Consider the following 20,948-nt stretch of genomic DNA (forward strand, 5'->3'; position numbering starts at 1 on the left):
CAGGGACCCCCCGCCCCCTCACAGGGACCCTCCAGCCCCTCACAGGGACCCCCCAGCCCCTCACAGAGACCCTCCAGCCCCTCACAGGGACCCCCCCGTCCCTCACAGGGACGGCAGAGCTGGCATCTGGGCACCTGTAACGGGTAAAGTTTTCTGTGAATGTTTATTTTGAATTCTGTTTAAATTAGCTAGAAGGTTTTGTCTATTTGGTGAACAATCTCAAAAAAAGTCTAACAAAGCAGGAACAGCAGCGCCCTTCAAAATTGCTGCTGTGAAGGCTTTCGGAGAGAAGCATTTGCCAGGTGAATACGTCAGACACCACTGCAAATTCAGTTCGGGAGCAAGAGAAAACCAGCGACATTTTGGATGTTGGTGGGAGGTGGACATGTTTGCAAGAACCCTCCGGAGGTGCGGCATCTTTGCTCTAGTTGAGGTGCAAAAGCTTATCTTTTGACATAATACAAATGGTGGCCTGTGGCAGCCCCACGCTTTCTGGCCTTATGTCCTGTTGTTTCCTGACTTCTGCAGTGTCCCCCTTTCCAGAGACAGCTTTAGACCTGCCGCCCTGGACTCACTGACAAACAACCCATGCTGCCATTGCCATCCCTCATGTTTTAATAGCCAAGTTTTAGTTTTGTCCAGAAGTCTCTAATGATTGTTACTCAGTTTAAGGCAACACTGAATACCTCAATAAAAACTGACATAGATCTTTTAAAGCATCTTCCATCTCGAGATGGAAAATTGGGATTTAAGTATGTTCTGTTAAACTTCAGTTGCAGAGTCATACACTGTGATGATTTTGGTTTGGAACTCTATAAGAAGGTGTATCTTCATTTCCTTTCTGAATCTATTATCAGTAAAAATTCATTTTATCTGGGTTGTAGTTATGTGGTTTTCCTTTTCCTCTTTGTCAAATGTAATGAAAATGAAGAAGGAGCTCACAAACAAAGAACACTTTTGTCATGTTTGGTATATTAGGTCTTTCATCTGTTACTCTAGATTGAATAAGTTTTTGTAGAAACATTTCTTACTGATACTTTTTTTTAAGAGGCCTCTGTCACTTTTATTCACAGTCATGAATATTCCAAGAGTATTCCGAGGTGTAACACTCTGTGTTATTTCAAGACTTTGTCTTCTATTATAAACAAACACATAAAAGCAGTGGGGAAAAAAACATTCATTAAATGTCTAGGTATATCTATTTGCCATGAATATTATTCCTTCTTCATCGAAGATAACATTCTTTTGAATATTTGGAAAGTTTATCTTCCATTATACTTCTGCTGCTATTGTGCATCCCACTTAATTTTAGAAACAGCTTATTGCGTTGCATTGTGGTTTATTTTGGCAAATGACATTTTTCTGAGGTGACTTAGCACCTTTATCTAGGTGGAGAAAATGTCACTTGTAAGAGGTAATTTGGAATTTACTTTTACTAGGGGGTTTGCTACTTAACTTGCTGACCCACCATAACCAGCCTGCACGGTTATGACCAGAACGAGCCAGTGCTCTTCCGCAGTTCTTCAGTGGCAGCTTAACATGCCAGGCAAGATGGGTTTTTTAAAAGGTCTGAATGAACAAATGGATCCATTTGCTTCACTGCTGCCGGTGTTGGGAGGACAGCGCTCCCCTAAGATTGCAGTTTTTGGCAGGCATTTTCTGGTTTTGCAGTGCCTCTGTGATAATGTCTTCCTCTTCTGCGACTAGTCCCACACCCCGATGACAGGATGAGCTATGAACTCACCTTCCATGTGAGCCTTCCCCCCTCCTATTTTTCCTTTCCCTTTCCTTGGAAATATCTAGTTTTTGATGAAGGCAGTAATCATGAGCATAATGTACCCTTTGGACTTGTTACTGACTATAGATAAATGAATCAATCATTATATTTGCCTTTTGAACTTGATCATGGAAACGAGATATTCTTTATTAGTAAAATGTAGGATATGGCCTTTTGATGGGAAAGGTGAGTGACAACATCGGTAGTTAGATATAATTATACCTGAAAGCACGGACACTTTGGTAGTTCCAAGACTTGTATTTACAATATAATGTAATTTTTTGGGGGTGATAGTTACCTTAATAACAATGCCTTGCTATTACACTAAAATTATCTCATTTATGCAGAAGTCTTCATTAAACCTTGCTGAGCCTGGGAGAGAGAGACAAACAAAACACGTAATAAATATTGGACTAAGTAAAATCTTGCGATGTTCTCTGTTCTTCATAGGCTCTGGTCTCAATGACGGGCAGTGGCATGAAGTCCGATTCCTAGCTAAGGAAAATTTTGCTGTCCTCACCATTGATGGAGACGAAGCTTCAGCTGTTCGAACAAACAGCCCTCTACAAGTTAAGACTGGAGAGAAATACTTCTTCGGAGGTAAAAATAAATATCAAACCTTATATCTGCTGAAAGTACTGTTATCTTTTAATCTACATCATGGGTGAAATGCAGCTCAGGATGCAATTCATTCATACGGATCGTAATATGGCTAAAATGGCTAGGTGCTGCTCACCAAAAAGTAAAATACTGGTCTTAATTTCACTTTTAAGGATCTTTTTACAACTCTTCCTCCTTGCAAAAAAAAAACCCTGAGAAGTTCTGTACAAGAGTCATTCTAACTTGGAATAATTTCCCAGATCTTCTCTGAACATGTCAGACACCATTGTGTGAAAACGCAGCCTTCTGTTAGTAGTTTAATTAAATGGCACTGAGAAGAGAGACAAACTTATCTTTTCAACTTTGGAATCCTGAAGACAAAAAAAATATCATTGGTCAGGAAGGTCTTAACCTTTTGCTGATTTTTTAAGAGCTGTCATGGTTGTGGTTAATTAAGAAGCTTTCAAAAATTGAAGCCTAAGATTGCTCAGTATTTCTATCTATTGATGGACCATATACTAAAAAGAGTTCTTGCAAATTGTGGCTTGAATGTTTATTCCTCTTGCTGTCCAATGTTAGCACTTATGCAAATCAAAAAAGGCCATCAAAACTCTTGGATTTTTTTTATTATATATTTACATTTCTGTATTAAAAAGCCTATTTAGCATGCTAAAAATATTTTTGATACACTGCTATCTTATAGGGGAAGGTCATTAAGGGGTTTTTAACTCAAGCATAGGTGGAGGTTTTTTTGTACTGCTAGCCTGATTTTTTTACAAACATCCAATCCTTGTTTAAGCAGAATTTTCAGTGAGCTCAATTCTGTGGCCAAAAAAGAGTTGCAAGTTATACTTCTGAAGTGTTGCACACCTCTGAGCTTGCACACGAAAGCTTCAGGCAGAGAACACAAATTTTGAAAATAAATTTATCAGTGTTGAAAATTGAATTTTTTTTTCTCAGACTTACAAGGTGCATAGCTAATCAAAATAAAATATAAATGTGATACTATAATTAGTCATAACATTACCCAAGTGGTAGAAATGTTAGTGGCATATAAAATACCCTAAGTAGAAAGAGAAAAAATCCTTTCAAGGTTATTCTCATTTCATTGTCTCCTATCAGTGGAATCATTAAAATACATATGACAATCAGTGTTTAAATAATGTTACAAAACTAATATGTAGTTAATTAAAAATAGATTCTAATCCTACAGATACTGATGACACACACCTTTAGAAGACATTGTAGCATGGTATCTCAGTCTAAGACAAATATTACCAAATTAAAGTTGATCTGTCACAAGACTTAAAATTCCTCTCACTGCAACATGTGTCTTTTCCAGTATCCTTAATTGAGCTAGTGTCCTGAATAGTTTTTTTAGCATATTTCCTCCAATAAGAGTTTTTGCCTAGCCAGTTGTCACATGCTAAAGCAAAACCCTGTTCAATTTGTCAGAACAGTCCAAAGCATTCTCATTAAATGAAGTTATTAAGCACACATGGGAGAAAAACGAAAAGAAACGCCCTACGTAATACATCCAGTGTTAAATTCTGTTAATTTTGATAGGTGAAATCCCAGACCATTATTACATTTCTGGAGAGAGACCGATTGATTTCTTCTGAAATGCCTTTTACCTCTGACTCTTTGGTTGTGAGCGATAGATTGTCTAGTTGCTTCAGTCAAAATGCAGGTTGAATGGTTGTCATTTCAGTTGGATTCCAAAATCTGCTTGACTTCTAATTGTTGACCTGTACTTTGTATCCCAGCATCCTTCCATAAAAAAGTGTGCATGTAGGTATTGTTCTAGTGGGATATGAAAGTCGATCGTGGATTCCCTGAAGTGTCATTCCCACATCTGTTCACCCAAATGCATGGTCCCTTTGCATAAGCTATGTGTTTTTCGTTTTTCCTTGTTATCTTCTATAATCTGAAAGGTCTTCTAAAGGTATATCAAAAGAATAGCAGTGTCCTAACCTTCATGACCAGTTGTGTTTCAAAGTAAGAAGCCTGCATTTGTAACACCGTGCTTTTGCTTTTTAACCGTCTCAAGCTGTGAATCTGAGGAAGCTTTAGTTCTGACTTGGATCTGAGAAACTCATATATTTTACTATACTCCCACATGAACATTGATATATATATATATATATATGTTATTTATTTTGCTATATATATCTGTTAACTAGAGATTACTTGCAATTTAGTCTTTTGGATCCATATTAGAAGCCTAATGCTTATATTCATGACCTGCATCTTGTGAGGCAAAGGTATTTTTGTTCTAGTCCCTTTATATGTATGTCTTCCTCCTTATTTTTCTTCATAAGCACTCTTAAGTTATGGCTGCTAATAAACAATATTTGCAAGAAGAGGATATAGAGGTGAGAATAGTGGGGAACTTCAAACATTTGCAACACTTGATAGTTGTCATCAGAGAAGATGCTTTCATTAGCTTCGTTAGGAGTAAGTTCAGATAAGACAGTGTCAAATAGATTTTTTTTCTGCAAATATGCATAATTAGTTAGGAAAGGGAAAAATTCCTCTTGAATTTGTAGTGTTATAGTATATAATAAATATTATCTTTGGTTTTTTGCAAAGTGTTGGATAGCTAGCAGAAAGCATTATTGATTCTCTGCTGATGATAAATTTTCAATGCAAAAAGGAACCCAGCAGATTTCTTTGCTACGTATCCGAATACAATAGTTACAGGCATTTTGACTGTTAAACCTTTCTATTATTAACATTCAAACATGTATCACAGATGCAGAAGTTAAATGATTGTTTTTTTAATATAGTAATGTTACTATACTGATGCCATCCCACTGCTATATTTCTGGATCTTACAAAATACAGAGAAAGCTCAGTCCATTTAATTTGTGTTTGGAGAGCTTGTACAGCATTTGTTGAAGGCTCTGAACAGGTATGCTCTTCTGATTTAAATTTTCCTATTCCATCTTTGAAAGAGATACCACGTGTATGCAGATGTTTTGTTCTCGAAATTTTCCCTTTCCCTGATTTAAAAATAAGTGTGTCTCTTTATGTTGTGGTCTCCTGGTGTCAGTACAGCAAATATGTAATATAAACAATGGTGTTTTCTTTGCTGAAGAAAAGATGTAAAGGTTGCATTTTGGTGCTGCAGTACATTGTTTTCTCAAAAATGTATCAGAGAATTTAAATAGAAAAGTAATTACAATAAAATGGGTACTGCCTCAAAGTAGCAAGGCAGACAATAGATAGACCTTCTCAGTGAAAATAGTTACAGCTTTTACTATGAGAGAAGTACCATGTATTTGAATGTGAATTTTTGAAACACTGTCTGTTTTTCAGGAAAATGATAGTTTTCATGTATTGTTTTCATAACTTTGCACTGGCAATATCCCGTACTATTAGTTTTATAATGAAATAGAAAATCTATCAAAATTGGGACTGGATTAAAGATTGAGTGGTCAAGGAGAACATTAATATGCCAAATGTGATGATAAAACACTGCAGACAAGTCAGGAATTTAAGCTGACTTTTACACAGATAGGTTTGCAGTGATGTCTGAAAGAGTCTTTAATTTTAAATTAGTCGCAAGTATTTTGGTTAGAACTTAATTATGGCTCAGTCGGGTATAAGTACATAAATAATGGGGGGCATGAGGAGACACGGTGCGTTTAGTCCTGGGGTTAGAGATCCTGGCAGGGGCAGGAACAAGCCTGTGAGTCAGGGTGCTCCATCCCTCCCTGCATGCACGGGGGTGCAGTAAGGGCCAGCTGAACTCTGTGTAGACACTGAAGGTCTTCTACACAACTCCTGTGGACACAGAGTGATGTACTGAGCCTGGTAAGTCAGCCTCCCTGTCCAGTAGCAGCCTCCAGCTGCCATTTGGAGAATGTTGGCCTCTTAGAGAAACCAAACCTGACGGATGTTTCCTCAGAATTTGGTTCCGAAATGTGTTCTGGTTATTCCTTAATTTATTCATTCGTTTGAATAGAAATGCTTGTCATTGACCACCAAATCCAGATTTTCACAACACGTACAGCAATATTTGAATAAAGGAGATGTGCAAATCAGAATCTTGTGTGACTCCTACCCATATAACCCCCTTTTCTAGTTTTGAACATTCATAAGTAAATCATAAGAGGATCCCTTATTTCTCTGGCAGAGAATGTCATGTTTGGTACTGCTGCAGTCTTTTTTTTTCTTTTCTTTATTTTTCTTCCTTTGCATGTCCTGTGCTGTCTGCCAGCTCCGCTAAGATCCCATGGGACAGACAGCAACGATGTTTTATTCAAGCCTCAGAGTTAGGGAAAGCTATGCTGAAGATCAGCCCTTTCTGTAGGTTGTGTGAATGTGTGCGGGTGTACGTGGGAGGGTGGGTGCTAATTGCCTACTACCTTTCTGTGTAATTATTCTTCTCTCCCCACTGGTTTTATTTCCCTTCTCTTTCTTGTCTTGAATTTGGGTTTTTGGAAAGAAGTGAACTTCCTTTCCCTACCGAGCTCTAGAGAGTGATGCTTCTTTATTGTTTCCAATTATCTCCATAAAACAAAAAAGCAGAACAGAGAAAGCGAATCGCAGAGTGAAAATGAGTCCATTAACCTCTTTTGCACTGTTGGAGATAAGGGGCTTTTTTGAGGCGTCTTAAGCTTGCACCAGACCACCTAATAGCTTCCTAGTACCTAGAGGAAATATTTGATTAGAGACGTAATTTTGACTTGTTTCTATTTTACGGCATTTCTTTTTAATTGTGTCTACTTGCCTTCTCCTTTTTCCCTTTCCTGACTTAAGTATGGGAGAGTTTTTAGTATGAGTGGTGAATCTTCACGGAGAACAAAGGTATGCAGTGAACATCTGTCAATCCACTGTGTCCTGCTTTTTCTGACAAGCAAAGATGAAAGGACTACGCAGTGTTTCCTATGGGACACCAGTCTATGGCACATAGAAAGTCCTTCCTTTCTGTACAACTCTACAAAACGCACTCTGTGTGGAGTCTTGTTCCTGGAGTAGAATTCTGTTGTTTCTGAGAGTTGTGTTGGTCTAAAATCTCATGGAATTAGAGGTGGTGGAAGGAGAAGGGAGGAGGGAAGTCAAGCAAAAGAGAAAAAATTCTCTCTTTCACATGTGCTGGGCTCTTCCACGTGTGAATCTTCCTTTCTTAAAACCTGCCATCTCTAAGCAAAGCCTTTGTGTGGTGTGCCTACATTTTGAATCAAGTTATCCATTTGTTACCATTGTGCAAATTGGTCATTTACAGCTGCAATAGTCATGGTCAACCTTTCTGGGTAGTGTCACTGGGATTTCAAAAGCACACAGACTATCATAATCACAAATATTATGAGATAGTAAGCAGGCATGGGATTTTTGTAGCTCAAATTCAAAGCGTTCAGCAAAACCGAAGTTGAGTTATTAGATATTATGTGACAAATGAACGGGACCCAGCCAATGTCAACTCAGGTTACCTGTTACCTAATAAAAGAAATTAAAGTCCCTCATGACATCGTTCTCTCAAGCCTGCAGCTTCACGCATCTCCAAAGGTAACAATGCTGTTGGGATCTATTTGCATTTCTGCAAGTTGATCAGATTTTTAATATGACTGGTCTTCGGTTTTGGTGGCCCCTTGTTTCTTTTGAAGGTATGCTCATGAGACCAGATGGTTAAATTTGGTTAAATTTGCACTTCTTGTGGAAAGGGTGCTTTCAGTGTGATTTTAAATCTTTCTCCTCGTGATCATAGCTCTACTGTAAGGTCACATACAAATCCATGAGGAGAACACAAAGCAAATTAAAAAAATAACTCAGAATATAATGAGATTTTTTGTATCTTCAGCATTTATCTTCACAATCCTTCCAGGTTAGTGCTACAAAATAATGATAAACACAAGAAATAGGAATAAAGAATTGGAAAGGGCCATATATTTTAGCAATCCTCAAGCTTTGGATTGTTAAATCCAGTATATTTATAAGTCAATAGATGAGTGAAGAATGCAGATGTGAAGAATATATAAACCTGAGTAAAGCAAGGAAGTGGCTTTGTAGTAAGCTAAAAAAAAAAAACTAAAAGGAAAAAAAAATGGCAGGCAGTCATAGGCACCTAAGCCTCTTTCTGCTATTTAATACATGATTCAAATTCTTTATTATCTCATCTGCTCTCTTCCATTATGAAGGATGAAACACAGCTCAATTCATACTCCTTTTTTACAACTGACAGACCTGAAGGGAGTCAATCAACATTGCACATTAGCTCTTTGAGTTTTATTCATCTTTTTCAGCTTTTTTCATCATGTTTAAAGTCTTGTTTATTTCATTCAGAGAATTTGAATGTTAGACAAATGAGACTGGGTAAAATAATGTTGACATTCTGTGATTCATTCCCAGTAATGTCAGTAGTATTGTTAGTGATGTTATAATATGCCAATCCACCAACGTGCTGTATACAACAGTACAAGCAGAAATGCTGGAGATAGATTGATCTCCTGAAGAAAAACAGATGCAGGCAGAAAGCTGATACTTTTTGCAAGCAAATAAAAGATCAAATGTATGATAATGTGAGTGAAGGAATGGATATAAGGGAGCATGAGTCTTGCTGGAGTAACTTCAGCTTTTCAGCAAAGGCCTATTAGAGATGAGAAATGTCTGCCCACTGAAAAATGAATGAATGAAGTTTTGAGATGTGCTCTCCTTGTTATACAACATAAATCTCTTCCTAAGCTGAAGTTGTTAGCCACAGAGTATAGATCTAGAAGTTCCTCAAAAAAACTTCTAACAAGCACTTACCTGTGTGCAGCAGATGAGAGAACAACAAATTTTTCAATACATTTTCTTTTCTCTTTGGTGACATTTACCAAGAAAGAACAAAGGAAAAAGAAGAACATGTATCGTAGAGAGTAAACCTGCATGGACATGGGAATGAGTAAACTGACCTAATGGAACTTTATTGTCTCTAATTCTGTGTGTATATATGATTTATTCCCTTTTTCACTACAGACAGTAGTCATGTTGTTGCCTGAGTCTCAGTCAGAAGCAAATTGTATTAAGTCTCTGAATATTACAGAAAATTCAACTAAAAATAGAGGAAATTTCCTACATGGTGTAGCTCTTGACTTCAAAGGGAAAGGAAAAGGGCTTGTAAAAAATAGTAAGACTTATTCTAAAAGAAAAACTTCTGGAGAAGAAAATGCCTGGTGAAGACCCAGAAGAGACCTATTGAAGACACACACAGAAGTTACAATTGTACCTATATCCTATATGTCCCTCTTGCTGACGCTTAGTAGGTCAAGCTACAAGATCTTTGGTACCAGTAGCCTCAAAAACTGCCTGCAGGAGAGGAAGGGCAGGTATTTCAACAAGCAGTGAGTGTTGGGAGAAATGTTAACCACTACTAATCACTAGACAGTACTAATTAGGGCTGTATGGTTTTAGACCACGGAAAATAATGTCATCTATCGATAGCATTAGGAATCACAGATACGTCTGTGGGAGTGTGTTGAATTGTGTTGTGAAAAATAAACACAGACACTTTCCCGCTGTGTGACAATAGCACTTCTACCAACTTAATCTGTTTTTCAAGGGTATCCTGGCTCTGCTTCTAGGTGTGTGAATGTGCTTATTGTCCACAGCCACACCTTCAGAAAAGTAAAGAAAAAAGAAAAAAAAAAAAAAGGAAAACCAAAAGATAAATGCTTGGTGCCGTCAGCTGCCTATATTGCTTTCAGAGTCTTTTCTTGTGTGACTTAGTGGTGCTTCTCAGTGGGTTTTCCATAGGTGCTAAAGTATCTATGACTTTCCTCTTTAAGATAATAGAACCTACCTCGGCCTCCCCTTTTCCTCCCACCCCCTCTAAGCATGAGACAAATTTTCAATTTCATTTCAGTGTTTGAATTACGTAAATGGACAACTATTAATATTGTAAACAACTCTAAGCCAGAAGATGCCTCCCTGCCATTGATTCTGGTGGTAGTCAGGCAACCAACTCGCATGTTTCAGAAAACCTACCTATGTCTATAACTGTAAACATGAATAACTTTGGAAATCTAGTATAATGAGTCATAAATGCGTAACAGGAGAAAAAAAAAAAATCAGGATATGTTCCTGAACCCACCAAAATACGGTGTTTGTGAAAGTGGGAGATACAGCAAAAATACAGTTACTCAGTTAGGAGACCCGCCTGACTCCTGTGGTGGGGGCTGAGAAGGGTTCTCGGTGCTGATTGTAAATACTGGCTCATGTATGAAACTTGAATGGAGCTCAAATTAAACTTATAATTACTGTCTGCTGCTTCTACTATATAAACAAACTGCAGGTAGCCCTTTGTGTCTAGGGCAGCTGCCAATTAAATCCATGCATGCCTACAGTCCCAGGTTGTTATTACCACCTTTCTCTGAAGACAACAAATCCCTTCATATAAAAGTGGCAATCTAGGGCTCTAAGAGGAACACTGCTTAGTGATGCTTTTGTAAATCATGAAGTAGATTTTAAGGGTTTATGTCTTTCCAAAGAAAGAACTTACTGGATCTCACAGTCAGTGGCTTAGGGCTGATTTATCTGCATAAATTGGCAAAACTGAACCACGAAGCTGAAACAGAATGTTTTTCTGTTATCAGCAAAGCATTGAACTTACCTGTATAATACTTTGCAGTGGGAAGTAACAAGTTAGAAATGCACCAATCTCCAGTGTGGACTGCTGATGGCAACTGGCTTATTGCCCAGTTTAAGGGAATTAACATACCTTGTTAATGTCAAAGTATGTCTACTTCCAGTTTAATTTGGGGTGGACAGGGTTTTAGTCGTGCCATACTGAATACTTAATATTGCAGATTTCTTTAGGAGGGAATTGCTAGTTAAGCAGCAAACTGCTAGACCAGTTGAGGTTATTGGTTCCTGTCAGACACTGTCATTCATCTTATTCTTTGGATGTCCACAACTCTTTTTTTTTTTTTTTTTTTTTTTTTTTTTTTTTTTTTTTTTTTTTTTTCTTCTCTCTCTTTTTTCTGAAGACAGAACAATTTATCTGAGTTTGGACAATTAGCATAAATACTAGATGTAGAGCTGTTAAAAAATCCTGTGTTTATGAATGAATAGAATAAATGGGACACCTTTCAGGGTTGATGATCTCTGTCAAGGTTATACTGTAAATTGGAGAAAAGTGAAACTAGATCTGTTGCCATGGCAATAAAAGATCCTGTTAGCCTCCTTGAGTTCATCATCCATGATACCAACTGTATGCACAACTTGAATGATCCTGAGAAGTGATTTTACAGACTTTCTGCTTCTGGACTGAGACCTGCTTATGATTTGATCTTTTCCTACAAATCCAAGTGAGATTAGACACTGTGACTAGTAATACACAATGACTGAAAATCCTTCAGTAAACAAAATTTTATTTATCAGTAAGAACAATCTAAATAGTGTTGTAGAACAGCAGTGTGTATGATGTTTGTGTGTTTGTGTAGGCAGAATCTTGCTTTAATCTATAAAGATGATAGTACTCTCTAGATGGCACTAAGGATATTTCCTTGTGAATCTTTTTCCAAGTAAGATGAGGCCTCGAAAAGAAACAAGCTTTAATGATGCTTGAAAATGCTTCATCTCCTTCTTGCACTTATTTTGTTTTCGTCATTCTTACTGACCAGAATTCCCAAAACACTTTCTGTACTTGTTTGTCAATTTTTAAATCCTCTTTTTATTCCAACAGATTAATTTTTTGAAAACTAATTCTTGTACTTGATTCTGCAAGTTGGAAACTTTATGTAGAACCTTAGAATAAATTATTTTTAAAATTAATTAAGCCTATTAGGGTTTCACTGACATCATAACCAAACAATGTAATTTTGAAAAGAGATGTTCAGATCCCATGTTCCCATGATTTTCATTCATAGGAACAGGTTGCCTGAAGTCCGACCCACCTACTTTTTTTGAAACTCTTTCATTTATACTTACTGTCTTTACAATTTGTGCTCTCCATAGGCTTGATGAGAGCTTTTCCTTGTTGCATTTTGCTTGATTGCAATTTCAATATTGCCGTTTATTGAAAATTGCCTTCATTTTGAAGGAGGAGAGAAAACATGAGCGGGATGGAAATTCTGCCACCTTTTATTATTTGAATGTGTTAAAGATCATGGTGCGAGTGCAGTGCTCATGCTTTTAGTGACTCACAGTAACTTTGTAGATACATGATGAAAAACCTGGAGATAGCACAAAAAGATGGAACACTGCATATCTTGATGAATATTGAAGAAAGGTCACCGAGGAATTATACAACAGGAATAATAAATGAACCTTAAATCATTTTGAGAATGGTAGGGCTTTTTTTGTCAGTTATATATACCTATTTCATTTTTAACCAGATTTTATTATATTTATGATCTCAACAAAAGTCAAATAGGACAGGTCTTTATAAATGCAGTAAGTGATCTTTTCAGGAATCCTACAAATATTAGCAGCAAGATTGTAATCATATCTCATGCTAGTGCCCAGCATTATAAAAACATCACTGCATCATATCCATGTATCTTTTGGTAAGTGATATTCTCATTTGGCTCAATGACTATATTTTGCTGCATAAAAATAGTGGTTCATGTTTCTGCTTTTGAAATATGTCGTAAACCACTGGGATGGGTCTACAAAATGACACAACCATGTGTGCATACATGCACAAACATTAAAAATGTGTTCAATGGAATTAGTTTAATATTTTAAAGAACCTCAAATACTTTCTTGTACTGCTTCAACATTTTGATGCTCAAAAGAAGATGCAGACTCCATAGCTGGTGCAATCTACCTGTAGAAAAAATTCCTGAACGTCATACAGGCATGAGAAACTTGGAGCTTTTAGTTGCTGTCTCTGTTCCGTGCTTGGACTTGTAATAGCCAAGTAGGTTGTGCCCTATACAAGGTCTTTTTAGCTTTCCATTGAAGCCCTTCAGAGTTATGTTCAAGCACTGTAACTGACACCTGTTCCCCAAAAAATTGTCTTGGTTTGCATACATACTTTGTATAATTAATGTTCTTACATCTGAAATGACCTTTTCATTTAAAATTGATAAAGACAGATTTTCTAAAATCATATTTGATTAGGAGAGTAGGAGAGTAATGCAACCAAGGATTTCCATGGCAATTCTGCAGTAAAATTTTCATCAATTGTATCAAAGAAATTTCCAATGATTTTGATATCTTTTGAAAGCATTGTATAGATTATAACTTTGCTATTAGAAATGTACTTGCAGTTACTGTGGACTCCTCTCTATTCTTTTCATGGATGTATTTAAGAAAGACTTTGACTAATAAATGTATTCTTAATACATCATTACAGCAAGGTAGTTATCCTAGTCTTTGCATTTTATCCTTTACATTTGTTTCCCCAATCAGGAACAAATGCGAAAGGGCTCCACTTGGCTTTCAGTGATAAGCCAGATTTTACTGTGCTGAAAAAGAATAATCTTTTCAACAGGGTGACACCAACGTTCAGGTTGATCTTACAGAAATTTGTTTCTATCCAGCATCTTTTTAAAGCTTGGAGTGTGACATACAGAACATGTTTCCCTAACCATATTTTAATGAAACTGCTCTGAAACTAGTCCCATTTACAGAGCTCACTCTATTTTCTGCTTTGCTACTTTCAGAAAATGCAAGGGCAGGAAGAATATGATTATTAGCAGTTTCAGAAACAGCCTTAGAGTTTACTGCTCTACGGATCACAGTGACTGTGACTCACCTTTCTAATCCTATTGATCTGCAGTTTCATTAACTTGCAAACTTCATTTGCTTGCAAACTAAATGTAATATGTCCTTGCTTAGTGAAATAAATATCAGTATTTTGCCTGTATCATACATCCAGGACTAGTTCAAAAATACATTGCTTGTAATGAAAGTAAAAGAGGAATTTAAAAAAAATAACTCTACAAAGTGCTTGGATCATTTAAAAACAAAATTACTTAGAAATTAGATTATTATATGTGTAGGGTTTACAATAAAAATATATATTGAACAAAAAAATCACTAGTACAAATGTGTAAAACATTTTTTTAAAAAAATACATGAGTGTATCCCATTCCCTTTTTCCACCTGATATTGTCAGGCGCACCACTTCAGAAGCTGAGGTGAATGCTTCCATCTGCATGAACTTTGCAATGGTGTTTTGGTTTTGTGCTTCATTTAATGCACCCTGCTTTTCTATAATGTGTTATGTTAGAGTGAAGCACTATTTATCATGTTAAAATTATTACATTTCATCACTGAAATTCAAATTTACTAAAAATTCTTCTTTAACATAGTGGAATCAGTTTGTATTTATTATCTCTGGTGACTAATTGTCATTTCTGTCTTAGTTGATAATGAGTGTGTATTTGACTTCTTCAATAATTTGTTTTCTAGTCTAAATTAAAGATTGCAAGATAAAAGTGGATTTCCCTTTTATCCTCCTATAAGTCTACCCTGGGGGAGATAAAGCTGGCAATTTGTCTATATGTGACTCTTAGCAAGCATTTTAGTATCTGCTGTTCAGTTAGGGTACCTATAAAATGAGATTAAAAGTACTAATTTGGGGGTGACTAATTAAAAAATGGCTGTCGACAACTTTACATTTGCATCTATTTGCAATACTTTTGTATTAATTTCCTTGAATATTCAAGTCCTAGTTTTTTATTACAAGAAATAATTATAAAAAGCTAATTTTAAGCCCCAATGAATGCGTATTTACTGAAAGTGTCTCATGTTCATTTGTCAGTTTTGAAATTTGAGCTGTTGTAAAAGCAATACTGTGTGAAAAAAGGAAGAGTTTTATGAACAGATATGCTGTTTGGAATATAATTTGTGTTTGTTGGATGTATAAAGGCATTTAAAATTGTCCACGTTTTGGAAGGCTTATATGCTTTCCAAACATCGTGAATTGCAAATTGTATATACATATATATGTGGCATAAAAATAGCATGGTGTGATTTCCAGTTTGGGATATGTTAGTTACATAAATGACCCAGTCGGGTAACAGGGACAGTACTATGTGATTTATGGAAAAAAAACAAAACAGAATAAACTTTTAATTGCTAATATAATGTCAGGTTCCAGACTGAAAACAAATTACTTGTTTACTCACTTATAAAATTCAGAAATATTTTCCTATAATAAATAAGTTCAAGAGTTTTATCATCACCTTTTTGAACAATTTGCTGACTTTTTTGCCTAAGGAAAATATTTGTTGCATATATATCTTCTGATAAATCACTTAGGCTTCTACTTTAATAAATTACAATCTGAAAGACTTATTGCAAGACTTCTTTAAAGGGTATTTGTGAGTCAGTTTAGATTTGTAAGAGAATGACACGATGCAAATATAACTTTCAGTTATTGTTATTGATAGTAGTGAGATTGCAAATTAATCGTCATCTTATGCACAAGGGATAAAGATGGCATATCCAGGAATACACTTTGAAGATGCACTGAAATGAAAACTCTTGAAAGAGCAATATGACTGAATCTTCCTGGTTATTAATATGTTTTTGACAAGCAGTTAGCTCATAGAGATTATAGAAAGAGATTTGTATTAATAAAATATATACTAATGTAAAAATGGTACTGTGTTCAAGAATGAAATAATTTTAGCAAAACATAAAATAACATGACACTTTGTTTTACTAATAGACAAGAACAATGTTTTTTTTAAACTGAGGGAACGCTAATTTTTTAACTCAAGAAAAAGAAAATAATAGCTATTTTATAATTTCCTGAGAGTTTCTTCTTTCTCCTAAATAGCAGTCATGTAGAAAGCGAGGAAAAGGAATATACTTCAGTATTTCAGGTTCATTATTTCACAACCTGTGAAGACCGGTGTACCTTAAGAAAAACAAACCTTGTATTTCCTTTAGGGGTTTCTGTGTCACAGATTTTCGTATTTGCGCATCTCCAGATCATGTTTAGAAATTGATAGGTGGTAGTAACTGGCATGAAAGACTTCAAATATGCTGTATTGTGTACATCAGATAGCAACGAAATAGATACAACATTCGAGGTGGCAAAGGGCTGCACCCTCCTTTCACAGCAAGGCTTTGTGATATACTGATGTGGCCAAATTTCGTAGAACCATTGCCAAAATATGGGTGCTGGAAACAGATGATGAGGTAATATTTAGGGGAAGAAAGGAAGCATGTCATGCTTAAGATGTCACTCGGAATTATATGAAAACTCGCAATCTTAAAATGTTCACTCTTGTAGTATAACAGAAATGACATTAATTAAGCTGCTTAAAGCATTAATGAAAAGTGCTAGGCTGTGTGACCAGAGCACTGTAGAGATTACAAAACAGGATAAATGCTGTGGAAATCCATGATTATTTTTTATGTATTTTCTTTTAACCAGGTCCATTGAACAGTCTAAGCAAATTCTGTATTTATAAGAACAGTCCGATTGAGGGGATACACACCACTTACCATCCTCTAACTTCATGTTAGACAAGACAACACATTTTGCAACAGAGTGATTAGAAGAGGGCTTGATTGTATTTGCTCTTTTATTCCACACTATGTATTTGCATACATGTTTTTATAAAAACAAGTTACGTTTTACAGGAGCTGAAAGGACAGAAATAATTCTGATTCTTAAGGAGTCTATACTTCAATCTGTCTTGGAAGATGAAGGAAAACTTGAGGCAAAATAACTTGTGAAGGATGTTGAACTCTAGCAGACACTAGTACCATTGCTCTGTGCACTTGTGAAATATAGATGGACAAAGGAGAGTGTAGCCAAGTCGGTTTAGAGCGTAGATAAAATAATCTAAAGCTGTAAGTAGCCAGTTGTCCCATAATTTCTGGTGAAATTGTAACTAATGTCCAGGCTACCTTCAACCTTTGCTTTCTGACTTCCCGGCCACATTGCTGATTCTGCTGGCCTTTCTGCAGGAGGTGTAGAACCAAAAGCAAGTTAAAGGGCACTGAAATAGTGCCCTGGAACCAACACATCTTGTGGGTTTGTCATTGAGGCAATTCCTTTATAGAGTTCTTGCCTCTCAATGCCATTTAAAACTAACAAAAATGTCTTGCAGTTTTTAAGAGTAGAAATGTAGTCAATCTTTATATCTTTTGTGGGGTTTTTTAATTTTTTTTTTTAGTTAGTTCGTTATTATTCAGACTACATTATAGATAGCTGATTGTGGTGCCATGCACTTACTGATTTGTCAGTGGAAGGACTCCTTTTTCAAGCAATTCAAACATCTTGTTCCCACTTAAATATAAGTCTGGACAGTGTGTGCTGGCTAATGTGTGCCTGTATACCCGCATCTTGTCATTCCTTCCCTTTCCTTCTCTGGGTTAATCTGATTCTAGAAACATATTCATTTCTTTAGTGACTTAAATGCATTTTTGAGAATGAGCCTTTACCTTGTATTCTGTCTCTAAGCGTGATCGTGCTTTTCCACTTAGAGCTGGTTGTGAGGCCCTGAGTATCTTAGGCAGCATTCTTCATACTGTTCTCCCTCTTACTTTTCCTCCCTCCTCCTGATTTTTGACTCCATCCTCCTCCCCTCTTCCCCAGCACACTGCCCAGTATCTCTCAATCAAGGTGAAGAGATGGATGACTTCTGTTGCAAGAAGAGAGCAGGAAGCCTAAGCACAGTGCACTCTAATTTGTCTTCTGTCTGAATGTAAAGCAGGCTCTATCACCCAGGCTGCCAGGAGAGGTTGAGGGATGGTAGCTCTGATAGGTTTATCATGTGTTCTCATCTCTGAGAAAGCTAAATGAAAACATAAAGTTCCCAGGCATTGTTTGGGTACATACTGATAGCATATTACTGCTGGCACTAAAATTCAGATCCACACTGAACTGTCAGCATCTTTTTCTTTTAACAGGGACAGGATGTTTGTACTCATAATGACGAGGACAGCAATTTCAAGGAGTGTGTTGTATGTCAATACAAATTAAGTTTAAAATGTAAAATATTTTACTGAAAAATTCTTTTCTTTTTGGATGAAGGCCAAAAAGCTTCCCTTTCAGGGAAGCAGGCCCCATGCACACACTGCTTCACAGAATTTTTAAGTTACACTTTAGTGTGAGGGTTGGAAGAACTGATGGTAACGATGGCCCAGAATTAAAAGTTCACATGTTGTTCATGACAATCAGGGAAGTTCATGACAATCAGCCTGTGAGATGGGGGAGAAACAAAAGAAAAATAAATAGATGAGGAAGCGTAACAAGCCACTGCAAAGACAGTCTTACCACCAAACTTCCTAACTGTGGGACAATCAGCCTGTGAGATGGGGGAGAAACAAAAGAAAAATAAATAGATGAGGAAGCGTAACAAGCCACTGCAAAGACAGTCTTACCACCAAACTTCCTAAATTCTTGGGGTTATTTTTCCCCCATTGTTTCCTTTAACATATATTTTTTGTTTCGTTTTACTCCATGTCCTTCTGTCTCTGCCATTATGTAGAAATACTTTTAAGTCCAGGCTGATTTTTGACTCTTGAGAAAAATGTGCTATAGCTCCACCTAGGAATAATCCCTAAAAGTTTTAGCAACAGCTGACCACTTTGGCAGAGTTTTTCCTAACTTCACTACGGTGATAAATCTTGTGGGAAACTGTATTAGAAACCATAGGTATTGCTTAGAAACTTAATGGAGTTGTTTCTCCCTGTGTCTATTCTATTGTACTTCAAAACAAATGGACCAACACTGACAAATCATGAAATGGCTAATTGCACTATTTAATGGCTGAATTACACCTACAGTATGGGCTACTGTAAATTCTAGAGAGCTCTGACTACCTCAGGCTTCCCCATGTAAATTCTAGAGAGCTCTGACTACCTCAGAAGAAATTTCTGTGCTGTACCATCACGTGCCACAAAAGTACTTTAACTTTAAGGCAGATAAAACCTGAGCAATTAGAGCAAGAAGAGACCTAGAGATTTTGCACGTAGGAATAATGCTTTCCATGCAGAAAGCAATCATTTCTTGAGGGGTAATCTTAATAAATTTAGATATCCTATTTCCAACTCCTTTGTTTTCCTTTGTTTAAAATACAGCCAGTTTCTCTGTTCCATATGTCCCTCCCAGGAGTACACAGTGATCTGACAAAAAGGAATGCAGATGCCAACAAAAGGTCAAATGTGAAGATGACACTTCCCAGAGGTGAGGCTAAAAAATACATGAGATTGATATTTTTGGATTGACAAGAGTGCCGCAGAAGGAGGAACTAAACAGTCTGTGCTGTGCTTCTGCCTTGATCTGGAATGTTGCTGTTGTTAAACTTTGGTTATTTTCCCCTCCATGTTTTAGGAGCACATACTCCCTAGAATACATATTCTATAGATGACTAAGATAGCAATAAATGCTATTAAACTTAAGGAGATGTTCCTTCATCTGTAAATCACTTGTAAATGAATTGCTGAAAATTTCATGTTAAGGATCGTATTAGGTCAATGTCAGAATGACAGTGCAGCTATCCCCTTTCTGAGTGTATACCTCTGGCTATCCACTTTAACTTTTACTGCGGGGGAGATTTGGAGAATATGACTTTCCAATTCCTAGCTTGGCTACAGTACTCTGTAGCAGATCTGATAGAATTTGGGCTCCTGCAGGTTTTGGAGTGTAAGACTAGTGGATCATAAAATGACACGATTTGTTTTTTCAGTAAAATGAAAGATTCTTGAGAAAAAAGAAGACTTTTTTTTTTAAAAAAAAAAGACACAAGGTACATGAATGTATCTCTACTGATGTCATGCTGCTCTGTTTACCTAAACTCGTATTCCTACAGAGGTGCAACCTTCCCTCAGGGTGAAGGGGACTGCCTCTGTTTTCAGAGATCTACCCCATTTCATCCTACCAGTAGGATGAAACCAGTTTGTTTGCCTGTGTTCATGGGCTTTTCATGTTCTGTGCAAAAGTTATTTTAAAGGTTGACTGGACAGAAGGCAAAATCATCAAAGCTAATAATTCTCATATTGTTCCTTAACAACTCTCAAATGTTTGGTGAGAAGAGGCTTTTGCACATATTTTTTCCTGTCTTTTCCCGAGACAGCTTTCTCTTGCATTAACCCATACGCTTCCACAGTTCATACAATTCTCAGTAGTCAGACAAATAAGACCATTTTTATAAATTACTGCAGAGCTGCCCTAAATCCATCATCCTCCTGTAATAGCCCTGAGACGTTTGTTCAGCCTGGAGAAGAGGAGGCTCCAGGGAGACCTAATAACAGCCTTCCAGTACCTGAGGGGGCTACAGGAGAGATGGGGAGAGCCTGTTTACAAAGGCCTGTAGTGACAGGACAAGGGAAAAGGGCTTTAAGTTGGAGAAGGTCGGATTTAGATTGGAGATGAGGAGAAAGTTCTTCACTGTGAGGGTGGTGGAGCACTGGAACAGGTTGCCCAGGGAGGTGGTTGAGGCCCCTTCCCTGGAGATATTCAAGGTGAGGCTCGACGAGGCCCTGGGCAACCTGGTCTAGTTGGGGGTGTCCCTGCTGACTGTGGGGAGGTCGGACTAGATGATCTTTGGAGGTCCCTTCCGGCCTGGACCATTCTATGATTCTATAAGTATAGGTCCATTGAAATCCCTAGACCTACCTGCTTGGGCTATATAATTAGGCCCACAATGAACAACCGCGCTTACATGGC

General features: G+C 37.0%; 1 protein-coding gene across 1 annotated transcript in view; it reads left to right on the plus strand.

The window, feature by feature from the left end:
- The window catches only part of CNTNAP2 (contactin associated protein-like 2), a 1,244,457-nt gene that overhangs the window by 707,208 nt on the left and 516,301 nt on the right, over positions 1-20,948 (plus strand). Inside the window, exon 9 of the mRNA XM_014946966.1 lies at positions 2,228-2,377. Within this exon, the coding sequence (XP_014802452.1) occupies positions 2,228-2,377 (150 nt within the window). The remainder of the gene's footprint in view (positions 1-2,227; positions 2,378-20,948) is intronic.

Source organism: Calidris pugnax, unplaced genomic scaffold (assembly GCF_001431845.1).
Source record: "Calidris pugnax isolate Ruff unplaced genomic scaffold, ASM143184v1 scaffold71, whole genome shotgun sequence".
Classification (NCBI taxonomy): domain Eukaryota; kingdom Metazoa; phylum Chordata; class Aves; order Charadriiformes; family Scolopacidae; genus Calidris; species Calidris pugnax.